This window comes from Magnolia sinica, chromosome 4 (genome assembly GCF_029962835.1).
Source record: "Magnolia sinica isolate HGM2019 chromosome 4, MsV1, whole genome shotgun sequence".
In the NCBI taxonomy this organism is placed as follows: Eukaryota; Viridiplantae; Streptophyta; class Magnoliopsida; order Magnoliales; family Magnoliaceae; genus Magnolia; species Magnolia sinica.
In genome coordinates, this window is record NC_080576.1 from 2,843,174 (window position 1) to 2,864,467 (window position 21,294).

At 40.5% G+C, this 21,294-nt stretch overlaps 1 protein-coding gene across 3 annotated transcripts; it reads left to right on the forward strand.

Moving 5' to 3' along the window:
* Positions 1-465: 465 nt before the first annotated feature.
* Positions 466-17,596, forward strand: LOC131242151 (uncharacterized). Of its 3 annotated transcripts, none has more exons than XR_009169520.1 (15): positions 466-829; positions 923-982; positions 1,451-1,706; positions 2,621-2,693; positions 4,609-4,654; positions 9,168-9,278; positions 10,168-10,252; positions 10,584-10,680; positions 11,266-11,326; positions 11,451-11,581; positions 13,168-13,285; positions 16,394-16,517; positions 16,608-16,741; positions 16,871-16,972; positions 17,051-17,072. XR_009169520.1 is itself a non-coding variant. In XM_058240597.1 (15 exons), the coding sequence occupies exons 1-15, from the start codon at positions 710-712 to the stop codon at positions 17,380-17,382; spliced, it is 1,527 nt and encodes a 508-aa protein (XP_058096580.1). In that variant the 5' UTR covers positions 469-709; the 3' UTR covers positions 17,383-17,596. The 3 variants fall into 3 exon arrangements, 2 of the variants coding, with proteins under 2 accessions (XP_058096580.1, XP_058096579.1); XM_058240597.1 differs by lacking the exon at positions 16,608-16,741 and adding an exon at positions 17,306-17,596 and having other exon boundaries at positions 469-829; positions 10,587-10,680; positions 17,051-17,119; XM_058240596.1 differs by lacking the exon at positions 16,608-16,741 and adding an exon at positions 17,306-17,596 and having other exon boundaries at positions 470-829; positions 17,051-17,119.
* Positions 17,597-21,294: the final 3,698 nt, after the last annotated feature.

Here is a 21,294-nt window from a genome sequence, read left to right on the forward strand (position 1 = left end):
CACATGGATCTTGCATGCAGGGTTCTTTTACCAAGCAAACGTAAGGTTGGAAATGGGCTGCAGCCTGCCTGGCCCCATGAACCTGAACCAGCTTTTGGCTAAGCTTGGACCTACTAACTTGGCCCGTTGGCTTGGCTTAGGTCTTACATGCGTGGCTGAATAATTTTCAAGTTGGGCTTCACCTCAAGTCACATCGTAGCCTGCTCGACCTAGCCAACCGCAGCCTGCCCCAACTTTTTGTGTACATGTATTATATATCTTACAAATAGAGGTGTACATGAGTCAAGATTGGCACAACTCGATTCGGCTTGGCGACTTGCTGACCCCAACTTGGCTCGAACTCCGTTTGGAACCGAGTTGAATCAAGCTTTTTCCAGTCGGGTCGATTGAGCTAACCGAGCTAACCCTTCGTGTACAGCCCTGTCACTCTACAAATAAACTATTCCAGACTTCCAGTCCTCGATTGATAGACCTATCCATTTTGAACGGCTGGTTTCTGTTTCTTTGTGCCTGCGTGACCTGTTTCTCATCGGACGGATCAGGTGGAAAAGAGATTTTATCAACTTTCGGGACAGGCTCGGGTCAAGCCCAACAAACATCTCGGAGCTTAGGTCGTCGGGCCCTGGCCCGGTTTCTTGGCACGGTGCCACCGCTGCAAACAACTGTTTTAAACGCAGCGCAACCTCGGTCGGACTGACTTAGTAGCAGCATGGCGGAGAGCGGAGATCGCACCTCAGAGGTTTTGGACTCTCCGATGGAAAGAATGGACGGTGGAGATCTCATCATCAACCTGCAGTCTCAGCTCAAATCCCTCCGCTACAGAGTAGAGGTGATACTTTCAGCAATTGCATTTCTCCGGAACTAGGGTTCTGCATTTCCTTTTCTTTCAAGCCCTGGATTAAGTTTTCATGAAAAATTTCAGGAACTCGAGCTCGAGAACGCGAGATTGTCGTCTCTGATGGCCGATTGCCGCTGCCAGAAGGTTCACCACTCAATGCTTCTTCTTCTTGTTCTTCTTCTTCTTCTTCTTCTTCTTCTTCTTCTCTCTCTCTCTCTCTCAGTTGAGCCCAGAAACTGTACTGATGGGCTCCACCCTTTGGTGATCCAGACCGTTTATCTGGTGACCCATGCATGGATATGGTAGGCTGCAAGTGGACTGTTTAGACAAATTTTCATAACTGATGAGACAATACGTGGATATCAAGGTTGGGATTTTTTGATGGGTGAGATTCTCAGGGCAATATCCACTCACGGTGAATGGAAGAGGGTTGATGTCCTGATCATGGAACTTTTTCCAAGCAATAATGAGAATCCTCTTTGTGAAGCGTTGTATATCTCTTTATAATTTCCGGTCTACAACTGATTCTTTGAACCATGGGGAAAAAAAACTGATTCTTTGAACCATGGAAACTTGGTTCCTGAATGAATTCATTAGGTTTTTGCTATGCAGATAGAGGATGAAACAGAGCAGCCTGTTGATGGGTTTACTTCCGATTTCTCTGCTGTGTGTGTGGATGGTTCTCTTGATTCTAGCAGGGGGTTGACTGCATCCCAAGACATGTGTACTTTGGATATTGTCCAAGAAAGTTCCGAAGATGGAAGAGATAAGGACACCAGCCAGAAGGATGCATGTGGACACTTAAATGGATTATGCAATGAGAGGCCCATCAAATGTACAAGGAAAAAATCAAGAGAGAGACTGCGAGGTAACTTCTGCTCTCTATTTTGTGTTGGAAATGTTAATATTGAAAAGCCCCACATGAACTGTCTTGGACGTCAGATTATGTAATTGGTGCAGGGGCATTTCTCACCTGTCATCTAAAGTCTGTGATTTCTTTTTGATGCACTGCTTTAATCTTTTATTAAAAGGAAAACGAGAAAAGAAAAGTACAAGGCCTAAATAACAAACCAACATCAACATGGATTTTTTATTGTTGTAGATACTTTTCAATTCATTAATAAAATGACAGCATTACATATAGATCAGGCCCTCGTTTAAGTGACCTTCTTCACTTTTGAGCTAGGCCGTTCCAATAAGATTAATAAAAACTGGATCTCATAAAATCAGCAGAACTTGCTACAAAACTTCCCAATGGTCCGCGAGATCTGCCTTTGACCATCCTCGAATAAAGATATCTTAATTTATTTTTTTTCCTGTGCGAGTTTCAGTAATTCCTTATCTGGGGTTTTGGTGATTGAATGAGACTCAAAATGTTGTTAAATTGGCTTCCTCTTCAGGCCATGAAAATGAGCTTTTATCATCTCTGAGATAGAGGTCCTACCTCTCATTTAGATGTAATCTATTGAAATGTTTCGAGGGATGTGAACAGGATTGCCCATTCCCTTGCAGAAGGGGGAGTGGCGACACTTGCTGCCCGATCCCTGTTTCCCATTGCCTGAGTTGCAGGTTCTTTGTTGTTAATTAATTCACTTATTTTCCTAAAAAATAATATCAACTGGCAATGTTGTTTATGCTTACTGTTACATATTCAGAAGTAGATGCAGATTGCATCTCCCTAAATTAGCCTCTGTTCATGCTGAGTGTCTCTCATGGGATTTGTTCTTAACATAGTACACCAATCACAACTCAAACCTTACAGTTTGGCTGCTTTGGGTACAGGTTGTGACCTGAGGACCATGCCTCATAATGTCAAGAGATTCGTTGCTCTAAAAATCATGTATTTTGGTCAGAGGTACATTTTTAATTCAGAATATCCTTTTTTTTTTTCTTTTTTTCTTTTTTTCTTTTTTCTTTTTTGGGTCCATTCGTGGTCTCTAACTACTCAATGTGGTTACTTCCTCATTTTCTTTGTAAACTGCTTCCAAATTCTGATTGTGCCATGTAATCATTGTTTGTGGGGCAGTTATTTGTTTTGGTCCTTCTCATGTGATATATGTAGTTTATGATTTTTGCTTTGGCAAATTAATTTTCCCATGGCTACTACTAGGTTACTTCATGCATACATCTTTTGTTGCACAAGCTATCATTGTTTACCTGATGGGAAAGTGTTTAGTTTTTCTTTTTCTTTTCTTTTCTTTTTTCTTTCATATGCGAATACCTGGGAATGGCAGGATAGGATAGGTGTAGCCTGCCCCAATTATTTGGGATAAGGCTTAGGTGGTGGTAATGATGGTGATGCTATAACTTGATAGGAAGTTGATTTCGGGTTCCCTCTTCCTCAGTAATTTTTCCTAGTATGTCCTGTCAAGAAACTATGTTTGTAGAAGGGAAGTGCTTCATTCCATGCTTGGATTGCATTGAACTTGTTGAGTAGTTACTGTGCTTCTCTTAAAAACAAAGTCTTACTTGTTGCATATCACATATTAATATTGGCATAGGCCTTGGGTGTGTGTGTGGGTGCGTGCGCGCACATGTTTGCATGTGCACACACATATGGACTTGTGTACATGATGTGTTTTGATCCAATAGTGTCGAGTTCCTGGTGTCTGCATACCACCATGATGTGTTCTGGATTTCCATCCATCAATCGTTCCCCACAATGTTAGGCCTAGAGCCCCAAAACAGCCAATCTATAACTTAGGTGGGCCACACCACAGGAAACAGTGGAGAGGGGATGCCCGCTGTTCATTTTTGATTGTGGTCCACTATGTTCTTTACATACCATCTGATTTGTTTGTTGTGTGCCTTATGTGGATGAAGGGACAGCTAAAAACTTAGGCCATTCCAAACTCCGGTGGCCCCACCACACGATTTAGTGGTCTCTATGCCTGGTTTGTACACAATTTCTGATAGTGGGCCTGCCTGAAATCTGGGTCTGGTTAATTTTTGGGGCATCCCATTTTCTGGATTGATCACCCCTGATGCATGGTTGATGTCTGACACACATCAAGGTGGGCACCACCCCAGGTTGATATTATGGGATCAAAGTCCATACACATAATATACATATAATGCGTGTATGTATAGTATAGTGATACACACATAGGTGTATGTGTGGACATGCACACGAGCATGCCCACACATACCCACACACACACACACACAACACACACGTGCACAGTGACACATGCAGGGTGTTTTTAAATAGCTTAGGCTACGTACATCTAGCTTATGCTATGTAGTGTAGCGAAGTCTTTGCGTTACGATGTTCATGAAAGTAGCTTAACTTGCATGTAGGCTACGCTACACAACATGTAGCGTATGCTACATGCTACATAGTGTCTACCTGCATCTTCGTGTCCACTATATGTTTTTTTTTTTTTTTTTTTCCACTAAAATAGTAAAATCAATTAATTTTTTCAATGATTTGTTACATTTTGCTATTGTCACTAAAAATTAGTTAACGTTTGAATGATTTCAGTGAAATAATATCAGTAACAGTATTAAATCAGTTCTGTTACTATTTTGTAATCTTTATATTTACTCATTTCCCTGTTTTCCTATTATTTGATTTAAAAACTCAGAAGTACATGCAGCTTACACTACATGGCTTACGCCTCACACTTCGGAGGGGTGAATGCTACACTGCATGTTGTTCATATTTAAAACACTAGCATCATGAACTCATTTATATGTATGTGTGTGTGTGTGTATCAGTTCCTTCCATTTCATGTTATAGGACTTATTGATATGCATATATTTTACAGGTTTTATGGTTTTGCTTCAGAGGCCCACATGGATCCAACTGTTGAGGTGATCTTCTTTATCTTTCAATAAGAATATATGTTACAGGTTTTATGGGTTTTTTTTTTGCATGAGTGCATGCGTTTATACATGTGCATTCCTGCCAGCCTGATCATGGTTCCATGGTGATGTGTGAGAGGATCTGAATACCCATCTTCAGTTTCATGAGCGCACAAGACACAAACTACATGGTAGTTGCAGATGATTTTCAGTATGCATGAAGCATAGTTGATCACAGAAGATTTGTCTTTCCATCTGTTGGATGTCTAAACTCCTATATTCCTAATAGTGCAGTATGATTACATTTAGGGAGTTTGTTCTCACAATTGGAATATTGAAATAAAATGACCCACGTATAATCTCATCCCCTTTCTCAACAATTTGCTCTTTCCTAATTTATCAACTGTCTGCCCAAAGCACCGAAAAAGCTAGGAACCACCTTCATCACCCATATTAAACCTCATTTGGTAATGATTAATTCAACCTTACTATTCTATTACTCATGCCACAAGTTATATCCATCTCACTTTGGTGAGAAGACATCTAAAGCACTGAGAGCTTGGTAGTTTCTGTTAGATGAGGTTTTCAATGGATGCACCTTGGGGAGAGGACATCTGAAGAACTATGATGTGAGAGAGGTTGGCAATTTCTATCTGATCAGATGTTTGATGGATGCAATGGTTCCTCCCTCCTCGGCAGACCCTGAACATAGATCCCCTTTGGCCCATGCTAGTGTGCTACAGACTACCTTAGGTCCATAATCAAAGGCAATAGGGTGCCAAGAGTTTGCTCCTCTCAATCTTTGTTTCCTTCAGAAATTTATGTATTTCTTGTTTCAAGGTGGAGATATAAGTATAGTTTCTTAAGCAGTAGTTTGCGGCGCAGGTGCATGACATGTTGCCAGTGCACAATCAACAGATTTCTTCCCAAATTGCCCCTCAGACTGCTTTCGTGCATGCCGATAGCTGATAGGAGATTTAGGATGACATTTGTAAACGGAAGTTATATTAATAAAATCAAAGTGCAAGAGAAAGAGGGAAGTCCTGCTGAGATAGCAGGAGAAGCAACCTCCGATGCAAAAACAAAATACAATCCTATAGATTGGGAAATACGAGACCCCATTCTTTTAAGAAATGTTGAACTCTCTGAATTGTTGAACCCGGTGATTTAGAGATCCCGGTGAAACATCTCCCATTTCTTTCTTCCCAAACCGACCACCAGACTGCCAACAGACACATTCTCCACATCATTGTTCTATGTTTCCCTAATTTAGGCCCAAGCCAAGCTTTTATCAGACCATCTGAAGAGGAAGGGAGACACCACGAAATATTGAAAGAGCTGAGAATAGCCGACCATGCTTACCATGCTTGAACAATGAAAGGACAATGAACGAAAAGGTGATCCACCAATTCCTCATCTGCCATGCAGCAGGGACAAATGCTGGTAATTATCATGCCCCTCTTCCTTAAGTTTTCAACAGTCAGAACTTTCTTCTTCCCTACTAACCATTCAAAGGACCTTCTAGATTAACGGTCTGGATCATCACGTGGTAGGGAAGACCTCATAATAGAATGGGAAATTATTTGAATGTAAACAGGACTTGGGGTGGATATAGAGTTTTCACATCTTGACTTTTATAATATATCATCCTATTCAAATGGTGAAATGATCTACTGTGCATGGAAGGTTCCCATGCAAATTGTTGCATTTGGGCTTGTTGGCATTCACATCACCTATCTGGACCGTCCATCAAATCCAGTCTATGTTCTTACAATACCATGCAAAAAACTAGGTTGTGAGATGGTCCTAAACATCTGTGATTGAACCTATCTATCTCTTTGGACTGATCTTGTCAAATGCCAGTGAATGGATGGTTTGGGTCATCCAATCGGCATGAAGTTTACTAGGATCCTAGAAAAGTAAAATGGATGGAATGGACGGTCGAGGTAGGTGATGAAGATGGGAACAAGTAGCAATGCAAGTATGTGCATGGAAAGGTTATTGTAGAGTTCAAACGTATTTTTAGGATGACAACTAATGATACGACTATGAAGAGACACAAATTCTTTGGACTCCCAATCTTGTAAATTTCTTCTACAATTGATGTTCCAAATGCCATTCTCCCCGCCACCAGAATAGATCGAAACGGAGCGAGACGATATATGCTTGGGAAATCATCTTTCAGGAGTGAATCCCCCACCCAAATGTCTTCTTAGAAGCGAGTTTTGTCTCCCTTACCTATTGCAATGCTAATCCCTTTGAGAACCTCCCGTTTCGAAGACAAGATGCATCTCCAAATAGCCCAAGCTTTGTAAGCCGAAGAATCTTTGGTCCACCATCCTCCCTCTGAGCTCCCGTATTTACTTTTTATAAGCGAATTCCATAACGACCTGTCTTCTGTTCCCAACCTCCACGTCCATTTGCCTAGGAGGGCCATGTTCATGGTTTTTAAATCTCTCACCCCTGCGGCCCCTTCTTGAATTTGCTTACACACTTCTTTCCATTTGACCAAATGGATTTTCTTAACCTCCTTGCCGGGCCACAAAAAATTCCTTCTTTGTCTTTCTAAGGTTGCCAAAACCGAAGCCAGGCATTTATGTAATGACATGAAATACAAAGGAAGGTTAGATAGAGCTGATTTTATCAAAGTGAGCCAGCCTCCCAAGGATAAATATCTGCACTTTCATGTAGCTAGGTACTTCCCAAATCTTTCTATAACCTTGTCCCAAGAGCCCTTTGGGGGCTTACTGATGCATAAAGGAAGACCGACGAACGTAGAGGGCAACTTTCCCATTGGGCATTGAAAAAGATGAGCAAAACTTTCGGTTTCTTCATCCTCCATATTGACCCCGAACATCTTGGACTTTACCAAATTAACTTTAAGGCCCGAAACTGCCTCAAAGCATATGATTATCAATCGCAAATTGCTGATTTTTTCTTCTTCTACCTCACTAAATATTAACATGTCGTCAGCAAACTGGATGTGAGATATTGGGAAACTCATACCTTTCACCTTAAACCCACTGATAATACCTTCTTGTTGCCCCTTTGACAACATTCTGGAAAAAGCTTTTGCTACTATTAAGAAAAGGAAAGGAGACAACAGGTCGCCTTGATGCAAACCTATTGAGCCTCTGAAAAATCCTTTGGGAGAGCCGTTGAGGAGAACCAAGTAATACGCTGACCGGACACATTCCCCCATCCAACCTATCCACTTGTTGCCAAAGCCCATGCGACTCAACATGTAATTGAGAAAAGACCAATTTACATGATCATAGGCTTTTTCGATGTCGAGTTTGCACAAAAGACCCTTTGTGCCAGATTTATGTCTTGAGTCCAAACATTCGGAAGCTATGAGAGCACTATCAATAATTTGCCTACCAGGAATGAATGCGCTTTGATTGTCGGAGATTGTCTTTCCTAACACTCCTTTCAGCCGAGTAGCAAGAACTTTCGCCAGGATTTTGTATGGGCCACCTATAAGGCTAATCGGTCTGTAGCCTGACAAGGAGTTGACTTCCAAGGATTTGGGAATTAGCGCAATAAAAGAGGCCCCCAAATCGCTTGAAAGACGACCTCTCTCCTGAAATTCGGAAATGAAATCCATAAGATCCCCTTTTAGATCCTCCCAGAAAATGCGAAAGAAAGCTATAGGAAAACTGTCAGGTCCGGGAGCTGTCTCCTTTCATGATGTCCAACACGCCTTTTACTTCCTCTTTCGAGATGCTCGATTCTAGAAAGGAGGCTTCTTCAGCAGAGATGCCATCGAACTGCAGATTATCTAACTTCGGCTTGATCCAACCTTCATCTCGAAACAGAGAGGAGAAGTAACGAATGGACTCTGCAGCAATTCTGTCTTTGTCCTCCATCTGAGACCCATCTATAACTAGGCTGTTGATCCTGTTATATCTAGCGTGAGCAAAGGCTATGGTATGGAAGAATCTCGTGTTTTTCTCGCTTTCCTTTTTTTTTTTCCTTCCTTTTGCAGAGTAGTGTCCAATCCAAAGTTTTTTCTTGCGACATGTTTGTTTCTGCTTATGTAATTGTGTCCTAAATTTTCGGGGTGTCCGTTGAATTTTTTCACTTCTCTCATTTAAACAAAATTCTAAGGACTTCATAATTTAGGGATGCTCCTTGGGATTGTTACCTAGGTCAAGTTCAGAAAAGAATTTGCCTGAGGAAACTCTAGAACACTAAATTCAGGGGATGCTATTTCCTTTAGTTGGGAAATTTTGGTTATGGAGTTTTTTGTAACTATATCTGCCTTTTACAATCCATGTTCTGACCATATTACCATTTGTGCGGGTGGAACTAGCAACATGCTTTTATTGGTGGGAAGAAATAATATTTGCTTCAAATGAAATTGCATTCTGCTGTTTAAATTGAGCAGCTGAAAATATGAGGACAAATAATTCATCATTTGGGGTTATAGAAGACTTTCATCGGTGCATTTTGGATGTTTGTAATTATTATTATTTTAAAAAAAAAAAAAAAATTTTTTTTTTTTTTTTGTTTGTGCCAGTCTGAAATTTTCAAGGCACTCGAGAAGACAAGGCTTTTGGGTGGTGACAAGAAGGACATACAGTACTCACGGTGTGGTAGAACAGACAAGGGGGTTTCCGCTACTGGTCAGGTCAGTTGATTTCAAAAGTATCTGTCAAAATGAAGTTGATTTCAAAAGCATGGAGATGATATTTCTTGTTTCAGTGATTTTCAGAAAATTTAGTACCCTTTCATATCAAGGAATGATTGAATCTTTTAAGTTACTATTGTACCTATGCTGTATTAGTGATTTTCCTCAAGTATCTAGCACTTAAGAACACACTACTGGAAACATTCACCTCAGGGGCTGCCCAAGGGCAAGGTGCACAAGGAATACTTCAAGATGTATGCCTGTGGTGCTATGCTTTGCGTTTTGTGTAATTCATTTGATCATTTCACAAGTTAGGTGTGCACCTCCACTCAAGTGTTCGGATATGTGATTTGGTCTCAAAGTTTTCCCTCTGTACCTTCTTGAACAAGTTAGAAAGTTTGTATAAGGGGTGTCAAAATAAAAAGAAAAGTAATGATCTTATATCCACATGAGATTTAGGACATGTCTATTGGAAGAAGGGTTTGCAAAATTCTTCAAAGTTTTTGTGATTTCATTGCAAGTAGGCAATGGAATTTGCAATAATGAGTTGAATCAATCTCTGTTGGCAATTGGTAGCCAACCTGGAGCTAGATATATCTAGAGTGTGTCATGTAAAAACTGATTGGTGTCTAGGTCCTTTCTTGTAGGTGGTGGTTTGCCTGCTACTCCTAAGATTTGGAAGTGAAGGCATTCTTTATTTAACGCAAAAGACATATGATCGTAAGTCATTATATTTTTCTTATCCTCTGATATCATGTCTTTGTGGTTTATCTATGTTTGGGTAATGGATTTTTTTTAAAAATAAATAAATATCATAGTTCTGTTTTCAGTCGTGCAATTCTGTGACTTCCCATCATCAACATACTCATTCAAGATGGATTTGATGTAGGTGATTGCTCTATTTTTACGATCAAATCTCAAGGACACTGGGGGCCTGGAAAATTATGAGGAAATCACTCCAAAACAATTATGTGGTTTGCCATTATCCTCTCTTCTTATTCGAGTGCATCTTTTTTACTTCGTTAGTTTGTGATCTGATAAACATGTTAATTTGATATGCTTACTAGAATTGCATTTTGATCATCCTGTTAGTTTATGAGAAAAGAGTGCAGGACTGAGCAAGGCAGAATTTATTTCCTAGAGTTAAGATGGGAATCTTTCTCAGATTTTTGGCAATAAACATGGAAACTGCTTGCTGCTTTCTCATATAACTACACCCTCCACTGAGATACGAATTTCTATGGCACAAAGTATATTGGCAGCATTGCATATCAGAATTGTTAACCATTTTAAACTTCTCTCCAGAAGAAGAAATTGATTATGTGAGGGTGCTGAATAGAGTACTTCCCAAAGATATCCGAGTCGTTGGCTGGTGTCCTGCCCCTACTAACCTTCACGCAAGGTTCTGCGTTGTTCTGTTTTAATTTTTTTTCTTTAATTTCTGTTTTTCTTCTTCTTCCTCAACTTCTCCTTTTGGCTTCATTTTTGAACTCTAAAAAGACAGAGTAGTGAATCTGTACGTTGCCAAAATCATTGCATGCTCTTGCTTGTTTTCTAATAGATATCAGTCTGTTTGACTTTAATAGCCTGTAAGGTTGGTCAGACCTAAGACTAGTTCTTATGCTTGTAAATATACACTTCAAATCATGATGGCCATGAAGTTTGCTATGTAAATAGGAGAACTAAATACATGTCCCATATCCCTCTGTATAGCTCTTGTTCTTCATATGTAAGCCATGGTCAACAACTATATAACCTGTATTTAGAATGGCTGGCTTGGTTGATTGGACCACATTTCAGGTTCTAGCTGTTTTAGTGTTACCTGGCTACTATACTCAAATGATTAATGTTTATGCAATCATGTATCACGTAAAAGTGGATTTGAAATATGCAGACAGTATTCTTATTTTGAATGGGCCAATGCACTGTCTGGGTTATGTCAGAAAAATGAATTCAAAACACTGACTTGTGTTTTCTTATATTGCAGATTTAGCTGTATAAGCAGGCAATATAAGTACCTTTTCTGGAAAGAAAATCTGGATATATCGGTACGCACATACCTATTGCATGTACTTTGTAATCTTGTTTGGGAATGTCTTTATGTTTCTTGTGTGATTCCTAAATGACGCTCACAAGAATCCCTCGACATTCTTTTGCTCTACGCTTCAACAGGCAATGGAGATAGCTAGTAAGAAATTAATTGGGGAACATGACTTCAGGAACTTCTGTAAAATGGATGCAGTGAATGTGCACAACTACAGGCGTCGGATCACATCTTTTGAAATCTCTTCATGCAATGAAAGGTAAAAAAACCTATCCATAAAAGAATGTCCCTGATCATGTTATGCCATCCACCTGTATATCCTTTATAATATACATCATTTGATCTATTGTATATGACAAAATACATCTGAACTTTCTATCTCTCTTTTCTTTCTCAAGTTTATTCACGTTCTTATACAGCGTGACCCGTCTCCATTCAACCAGATTATTCCATAGTGTGATCAGATTTCCTAACATAGCTGGCATTTCCTAGAACATGCTGGAGTTTGACGAAGGTGACATGTATTTGTTTCACATAAATAATCATGATCAGGTTAGATTTTATTTGGTCGATAGATTGTCCCTAATCTTTTATGGGGAGTAAGGGCATCAATATCACATTTTGGAGCGGTTGGAGGTCCGCAAACCAAATCTGAATGGACCCGTTGTAAATGATTCCATAGTGTGATCTGATTTCCTAACATAGCTGGCAGTTCCTAGAATGGAGTTTGATGAAGGTGACATGTATTTGTTTCACTTAAACAATCATGATCAGGTTAGATTTTATTTGGTCAATAGATTATCCCTAATCTTTTATGGGAAGTAAGGGCATCGATATAACATTTTGGAGCAGTTGGAGGTCCACAAACCAAATATGAATGGACCTGTTGCAATTGGAATTGAAGAAAATGAAGACAAATTTCTCTTGGATAATTGGTTATGGAGATCTGGGGAAGAATAAGAGACTCTTTGGAGGGAACTTATTGTGGCTAATTATGGGTAGATAGAGGAGAGGTCATGGAGCATGTGGTCCTCATCCATAATTATTAATGGGTTTGAGAAAGGCATTGGATTTAGGGCGCATGTAGGGGATGAAATATTTATGATCAGGTCATGAGCCATTTTGTTTGAAGCACACTAGCATTGAAGGGTGTTAGTTGAGGATTGTTATGAGATGTTGGGGTTTAAATAGTGTGGCACTTGGTGTTTATCTTTCAGCTATTAGGCAGGTTAGATGAAGCATATATCTCATGATGTAGCATTGCCAAAAGAATTTTGACAGGATGTTTTCAACCAAGTCCTTCCAAGTTCTCACTTTGATGGGGTCCCTTATCCAAGGGCAAATGTATATCCCACTCCCATCCTGCTTCTCTCTTCTTTTGATGGGGTCCCTTCCCCTAGAGCAAAGGTGTGGCCGCTCTGATCCTGCCTAATGTTATGGGATATGGTAGTAATGGATATTATGGATTACTTCTTAACTTACTGAAGGGTTATTGTTGCTTGCTTCATGTTTAACGGTTGTTATTGTTTGAATCTGTTTTGTTTTCCACTGTGCCCACCATTTTGTTTCAAAAACATACGTCATATTGATTTCAACAACATCATATTGAGGGCTTGGCTCCTTGTTGATATAGTTTTCATGCTAGAACTTCTTACTTGGCTAATTTCCTTTAGGTAATCTACAAAAGAATTTTATTAATTTTCCATTTGTTGAAGGGGTGACACTATGCACAACTTCATCTCAATTTTGGGAGCTGATACCATTCATCTCTTTCAGGATTTCGGTCAATGCTTTTAGTTGCATGCTGTTTTTACTCATAAGTAATGCTTTCTCATGATATTGCAGGTCTGATGGGAATGGAGTATGGGCAATGACAATTAAAGGTAGTGCTTTTCTATGGCACCAGGTCCGATGCATGGTTGCTGTGCTATTTATGATTGGTCAAGGTCTTGAATCTCCTAGAGTGCGTACACAAAATCCTTACTAAACCAGTAGGTTTTGAGAGATACTCTACCATACTATTTAGCAGGTCAATAGCTGGTGTTTTTCATTCTGTGCATTAGTTTATATTTGTTGATTGATCAGATGGGACACCAAAATTAATGTCAAGTGAGAAGAGGAGTCTGTTGCTTCTAATTTAAAAATCAGAGCCCTGCTAATGCCATTCGTGTGTGTGAGATGGTCCTTGCATGCAGTTTGAGAGGTTGAATCAGCAGTCAACCTGAGTAGGAAAAGGCAACGTACTTGGGTGTGTGGGTCCCATGGCCTAAAAGGACCCAATCAAAGGGCGTGTGGGCACCTTCTCCTTACTGCTGTCTGTGAGGTTAACATTGCTTGATGGTCGATGGTATAGAGTTGATCCATCTGGTGGACCTTTATATTCTGTTTGATACTGTGATCAAGTGCTAAAACTATGTTGAGGAGCTTGGACTGTGTAGACACCCCATCTTGAAAAAGCAGCCTAGATTATGCAATCCAGTGGAGCTCAGACTGAGACTCCTGTTCTTGTTTTTGAATTGTGCAGGATTAAAGTAAACCAGGGATTAGCGACCCTGCCTACTAAAACCCATAGGCAACCATATTTTTTAAAAAAACCTCAATAACCTACCCAAAGATGACCAAGTGTTGTGGTACCCAGCCTAACCCGGATCTGGGGCGCACACCCCTTTGATCTAAAACTCTCCAGGGCATGGAAAATTTCCATGCCTCAGAGGTTTTTTTTTTTTTTTCCAAATTCTTGGAACATGGAAGTCCCATTTTCACGCCTGAGTGAATCCCCCATTCTTTAATTTTCCTTAGCTTTTTACCATCTGTTTTTCAAAGGTTCATGCGCCAATGTTTAGGCTATCAAGGAATCTTTCCAACAAGTCCAAAATCAGCCCAATCCAATTTCTGAGTACCGAGATTTGATCGAATTACCGAAGGTGCGTTAAGATAGTTTGGACTGAGATTTCAGAAAAAATGATCTGATTCTCAACCTTTGTAGCTTCTTAACCCTTTTTGAATTTTTCTCTGGAAACCAAAATCATTAGTCAGCCTTTCCAATTAGCTTTTCAATGAACCAAAAATCAGCCAAAACAGATGCATGACTAGATCCTATCAAAATACTGAAGAGTGCATGGTCTAAAAATCAGCGAGTTCCATGCAAGAAACAATTTGAAAAATGACATCCTGGACGAAAATCCAAAACCCAATTTCCATTTGTTTTGACCTCTTCGGCTCATTTTTGACCAGATTGACCCTAGGACATGTAATTAGTCCCCAACCTTCCTTCTTTTTACAAGGTTACCTCAACTAATCTTGTGGTTTGTGAAATCACATTTCTACCCTTCAAAAACCATAGGATTTTGACATTTGGCAAATTTTCGTTCAGCCAAGCCAGGACCTCGAGGAAACTTCCTTCAAGCTTTAATTCATCTTGATTACTTGCCCAATTAACCATCCAGATGAAGCCACTTGTCAAAAATCCAAAATCCCTGCTGCCATTTAGAAGAATCTCAATTCTCAGCAATTACCTTGCTAATCCTCTCTAACTTTATAAATCGAAACCCCCTTTCCCCCATGAGGAGGTTCTTGATCTCAAAACCCTGAGTTTAGCTATAGCAAGTCCGTCTCTAGAAGCCTAGCTAACACCCTTACAGAAAATCCTGCAAAATTCAAAAGAAATATCTAGAAAAATGGTAAACCTGGGAAGCATGGCTCTAGGGCTTGAGAAAAAGGGAATTCAATAACTCTCACGTCCCTTAGAATTCTCTTAGCAAGTCCGTCTCTAGAAGCCTAGCTAACACCCTTACAGAAAATCCTGCAAAATTCAAAAGAAATAGAAAAATGGTAAACCTGGGAAGCATGGCTCTAGGGCTTGAGAAAAAGGGAATTCAATAACTCTCACGTCCCTTAGAATTCTCTTAGTTTCTTGTTCTATACCATAGCTCTAGTACATCCAAATGATCCATTCCAAGACAAGACCCTCCGGTGTACATTTGAAGCTTGAGTTTGCAAGGCAAGGTTTCTATATCCTCTCTCTGCATTTGACATGAACTCAGGAATTTTGCTTGGAAACACAAGTGGTGCTTCCCCATCATTGTGGCCCTTTTGCTGAATCTATGTTTCAGACTGTAACAGATCACTTATATCACAATTCAAACCTTTTTTGAAAAACTTAGGTTATAGGTTTCTAACTGTCCTTGATTTTTCATAGTCAGTGGTAACTCCTAGTCTTTTCAAAGTCAGTTTGTGGTGACTCCTAGTCTTAGTAATAACTTCTACCTACCATCTCTGGGTAGAGTGACTGCTTTGTCCACAGTATGATAAATACCTACTGTACAATAATGGGTTGGTATCTGGGTATTTATATACTCTGATACTTTTTTAAATGATTCACATACATCCTATTACCTAGTCCAATCTGTGCTCAATTATTTTGCAGTGTGGTCATACTAATACCAGCAAGATGACCTCATCCAACCATAGACTAGAGACTTTAGTGCTTCCTGGAACTCGTACAAATTAATGGAGATCTGCCCAATTTAAGGATGTCATCTTGAGGGAGGGAGGGTAATAGGCCGGCAGATGCATTAGCTAATTGGGGAGTACATTGGCTGTGGAATTCCCTTTTTAATTTTTCCTCCTTATTTTGCTCTGCCCCCTGTGCATGTGAAGTCCAAGGTTTTCTTAGACTCGCCGGGTTGTTTGATATTAGAGTTTAGTTTCTGCTTGTTCATTTTTAAGGTATGCACCCTTGTTGGCTGAGCATTCTTTTCCTAATTATTGAATTAAAGGCTGGAAGCACAGGCCTGTTCTCAAAAAAAAAAAAAAAAAGAGGTCATCATGTGAAATTGATCATATTAATCTCTATGCTGTCTCCCCCTCTCCTTCCACATTTTGGCATTTCATTGGTGATGAGGATTCATCTCTAAATGTGCGATGCCTGGAGGCTTTAGCAGGATTGATGAAGGGATGGAGATTTCAAGCAAGCTGCTTCTTCTGTCTTTTCTTCTTGCTTCTGCTATGTTTTCTTCTTGCTTCTGCTATGTGTCAGAAGAACTCATTCTGTTTGTTGGATATGATGCAGGTTATAGATGTTTTACTGGACACCAACAGGACACCTAGAAAACCACAGTTTGTCATGGCGTCTGAGCTTCCATTGGTTCTTCAATCCTGTGAATTCAAAGGTCTCGATTTCATCTGCTCATCAGGTATCCTCAGAAATGCCTATTAAAGGAGATGCATCTGGTGGTATTCTTTTTTTTTTTTTTCTTCTTCTTCTGTGGGCATTGCCAATGCAGAACTCGGTGTCTCCAAACCATTCTTATGGAGGGAGCAGGCTCGCAGGCTCCAAATTGCACACAAATCACTTACCGGGTCATCAGGCTGTGCATTCCTGGCTTGTGGGCTGCTTCCTCATTATGAAAGCTAATTTGTAACAATTTGGTCATTTCCATTTATTTGAACTAGTTATTCCAATTCAATTCAATACTGCATCCAAATGCAGCCTACATGTAAATTCCCTATAGCTAAGGTCTTTTTTTAAAATTTTATTATTAAATAGGTGCCAGGCGAACTTTGCATGAGCACCTTAAGAGTGAATTCCAAACTTGCATGCTGCAAGCCACCATCTTTGATGAGGCCCTGAGCAGCTTGCCTCCACCAGGTGCACAAGTCAATGATATTCTCGGATTGTGCTTTACTGTGTTGTGGATTGTTGATGCAATGATTCTTTAAATTGCAGGTGGTAGTCCCTTGGAACTCGGTGAGAAAAAACGAGCCCATGTTCCTCTCCTGTCACGTCCAACGGAGCGTGAGTCCCTTTTCCAAAATGAACTCCATGATTTCCAACATTAAAGACAATTTCACACTTTGATAAGACAACTTCTGTTTGGGTTATACCTAACTTGCATTTCTTCACCCTTTATGATTACGTTGTTATGTTGGCAAGCAAGGAATGAATGCATTCATTTTCACTCTGCTTTTGAACTATTTCCAGCTTCTTATGAGGAGCGACGTGCCAAATCGAGCGCGAGCTTTTCAACTTCACATGAGCTGATGAACGAAGTGATCTGAATCAAAGTCCATTGGGTGAAATTATTTTTCTCAAGCGAGATGCCGAACTGCACGAAAGTTTTTATCTTTGCATGTGTACCATCAAAAGGCTTGCGTTATTTATTTATTTATTTATTTTAATTATTTGTTCAAGATATTTATTGTTACGAGCACTTGGTTCATTTCCAGCTGTTGTGGAGCCTATTCAATGATTTCTACACGGATTTGAACCTTATACCATAGTTGTCAAGGGGTATCATCATGCGCACCCATATGGGCCCGGTTGTGACATGTGCATTACACGTGTCAAAGGTTGATTGTATTCTCCCACTCAAAATCCTTTTTGCCAACAAGACATGGAATGATTGTGGTGGGCCATCAGTGGTGTGACTAAAGCCATTTCTTTGGAGTGCCTTCCAATCAACTCCATTCACTATTATTATTCAAAAGAGAAAGGAGGAAAAAGCAAAAAACAACAACTCATTTGCGGTGATTGTAGCCATGAGCTGTGGATAACGTGCTTTCAACCCATGTCACCTCTTCTGTTTTTTTTTTTTTCAATTTGATAATGCCCAAAATCCCCAACTGAAAATGGTTAAGGATAATTGAATACCCAATATACCCCCATCTTTTCTTTTTTTGTCCCATCAGGGAAATGGATGCTATTACAATGGAGAGAGCGGATTGCGTACTGAGTAAACTCTATCGGCCCAACTGTGATGTATGTGTCTTATCCACACCGTCCATCCATTTTTCAAGCTCATTTTACGAAATGGCCCCAAAATTGAAGCATATCCGAAACTCAAGTGGACCACACCACGGGAAACAGTGGGATAATGGTGTCCACCGTTGAAAACCTTCCTAGAGCCACAGTGATGTTTATTTGTCATCCAACCTGTTCATAGGGTCACACGGGCATGGATGAATGGAAAATATAAATATCAGCTTGATACAAAACTTACGTGGCCCGCCAAGCAGTTTTCGACGGTATGAATTCCCACCGTTTCCCATGGTGTGGTCCACTTGAGATTTTGATATGCTTCAATTTCGGGCTCATGCCTTAAAATGAGCTGGAAAAAAGGATGGACGGCGTGGATAAGACACATACAATACAGTGGGCCCACAGAGTTACCCAGTACACAATCCGCTCTCAAAACTGGAGAACCCTGCATCCGGCGGTCCTCATCTGGATTTTATGTCCATCGCCCCACCTGCATGGTCCATATCTTCTTTTGGGCGATTCACCAGGTGAAAGTACGCTGAATGGACGATATATGGCTGGCCACACAAGATGGATTACCCGCTTGTTGGGTGGGCCTACAGGTTTCCTTGTGCCGAAAGTTGGTGCTCCTGTGGACTATCAAACCAGGGTACTTTTATTATTATTTATTATTTTTTTAATACCCATAGATTTATTTATTTATTGTTAACACCCATAGACGGTTCTACCGTTTAAAAGGGTGTGTCCAGTTGTGATGCAGCCCAGTCGTGGGGCCCGTGATTTGGTTATCCAGACCGTTGAAATGATTTGCCCCGCTATGGACTGGGGATGGCCAGATAAGGTTATCCATAACAGAAGATCCTGGCCGTGTAATCATTGCCTTTTCATGGGCAATAGTTTTTTGTTTTTTTTTTACGTGAACTTTATATGTTACTTTTTAGGCCACTTATCAAATGGGCCAGGATCTCCTAATCTCGGACATTATTGGGGCATCCTCCATCAACGGTAGGTCCCCTTATATCAACAAATATCTACAGTCTAGATTTCTGATAAACACGGTCGCTTTTTTGTGGAATTTTGCATACCGTGCGTGTCAATCTCGACCATTCAGTTGTGGGCCCATTGTCTATGGAGAAAAATATGAAAATTACACTGACTGGACAATCCGACCGTTCACTTGGTGTCCATCGCATGGATGGTTAAGAAGGACCTACCCCATTGTGCAGAAGTACGATGGTCCGGTTGTCCAATCAGTAACTTTTGGGTATGGTCCATCGACATTGAGGCCTACGATGCGCACGGTCATGCCCGCAATGAACGGCGGATGTGAATGAGTTGCAATAACGTCGTGACAAACGCATATTATAGCGTTCGTCTTTTGAACTATAAAAAAGGGCGCCATTACAACTCTGCAACGGCGAAAAATTGATTACGCACCGTATCAAAATTACCAAAATACCCACTTGCTTTCTCTTGGATTCTTAATATTCGGAAAAATACGCAGAGCTGCACTGCACTCAGATGAAGCTACTCACTCATCCACCGTTCGTGTCAAATGTGCCAGTTTTGGACTGTCAAAATTGAATTGGCTTGCATATATGCCACGTGTATGGTGGATGGGTAGCTGCACCTAAGTAAGGTGCAGTTTGCTTGTCTGATGTTAACTTTCCGCAACTGACAAAAACCGAGGGAGCTGAAACCACGACAAATTTTCTAGAACTGACCATCAAACCTCACAAAATAACCTCAACGCCCTCAATGCATATACATGCTACGTGTACGGTAGATTGGTCATGCAAGATGATGGGTCTGTTCCAGGGTAATCTAGTCATTTAAACGTACTTCTTTCGGGACTGGATTAGGTGAGACCCTGGATCCACGAGGTGGGTGGGACCCTGACTGTGGAGCTCACAGTGATGTACGTGCCTTAAATCCACACCGTCCAATCTTTTTGAAAGCTAATTTTAGGGCACGACCCAAAAATGAAGCAGAACCAAATCTTATGTGGACGATCCCACATGAAACAGTAGTGATTGAATCCCCACCATTAAAAACTTCATGGGCCACCAGAATGTTTATTTTCCATCTAACCTGTTGATAAGGTCACCAAGATCTGGATGAAGAGAGCACACAAATATCAGCTTGATCTAAAACTTTTGTGGTCCACGATGAGTTTTTAATGGTCAATTACCACTGTTTCCTGTATCATGGTCCACCTGAGATCTTGATCTGCTTCGTTTTTTGGATCACGCCCTAAAATGATATATTAATACGTATGGACGGCGTGGATGTAGTCACATACATCACAGTGGTCCCCAGGTCCCGCCCACGGTGGATCCGGGATCTTACCTAATCCTCTCCCACTTTTTTTTTTCTCTTCTTTTCCTCAACAGATGGTCGAATGTAGTCCTTCCTTTCCCCGCTGACATGCACGTGCAGTAAATCTGATCCGCTCAAAAGTTGGGCCCCACCATGAAGATCATCTGGCATGAAAATCAATTTGAGTCATAGCAGCGGCTGTCTATTGATTTAGATATTCCTTGTTCTTGATGAGCAGATCGGCCTAATTTCACACTAGTTCGATCTTTTAGTGGGGCCCGCATTTTGGACGGCTCTGATGTTCTGCACAGAATGGGAAAGAAGGGCCGCATATGATCATTCCTCATGGAGATACATGAGAAGGGCAGTTTAGTCATTACACATTATAAAACCGCAGATACGCACCACCTAGCGCCTTTAACCTCCAAACGCCAAACAAAAACAAAAGGAAAAAACAATTCTCAGGAAGTATAGAAAAAGGGCAAAAACTTTGATACTCTGCGAGAGGGTGGTGGATGCTACGCAGGCACTTGAGAATTACTTATAAATTGCATACGTGGCACACGAGAAGTCCAAATTGCCCAAATTACGGTCCTCATATCGTGATCCGAAATTTAGACTTATTCGATTATTTGACTACTCGATTAGAGAACATTTATTGGACGGTTAAAAATGAAAAGAATCCATTGGTCCTATTCCAGCAAAAAATGTCCACGATCAGAGGTTATGATTGGTCAAAAAATCTGATTTTGAGACCATGAGTTTCTGACATTGGGTTCGACAATTGAATCGGTTTAACTTGAGTTTATTCATGCCACGTGTAATGAGCGCCTGCGTATCAGGCGTCTGCCCGACTATCATATACTGCCACTATAAAATGCGGTTCCCGCGAG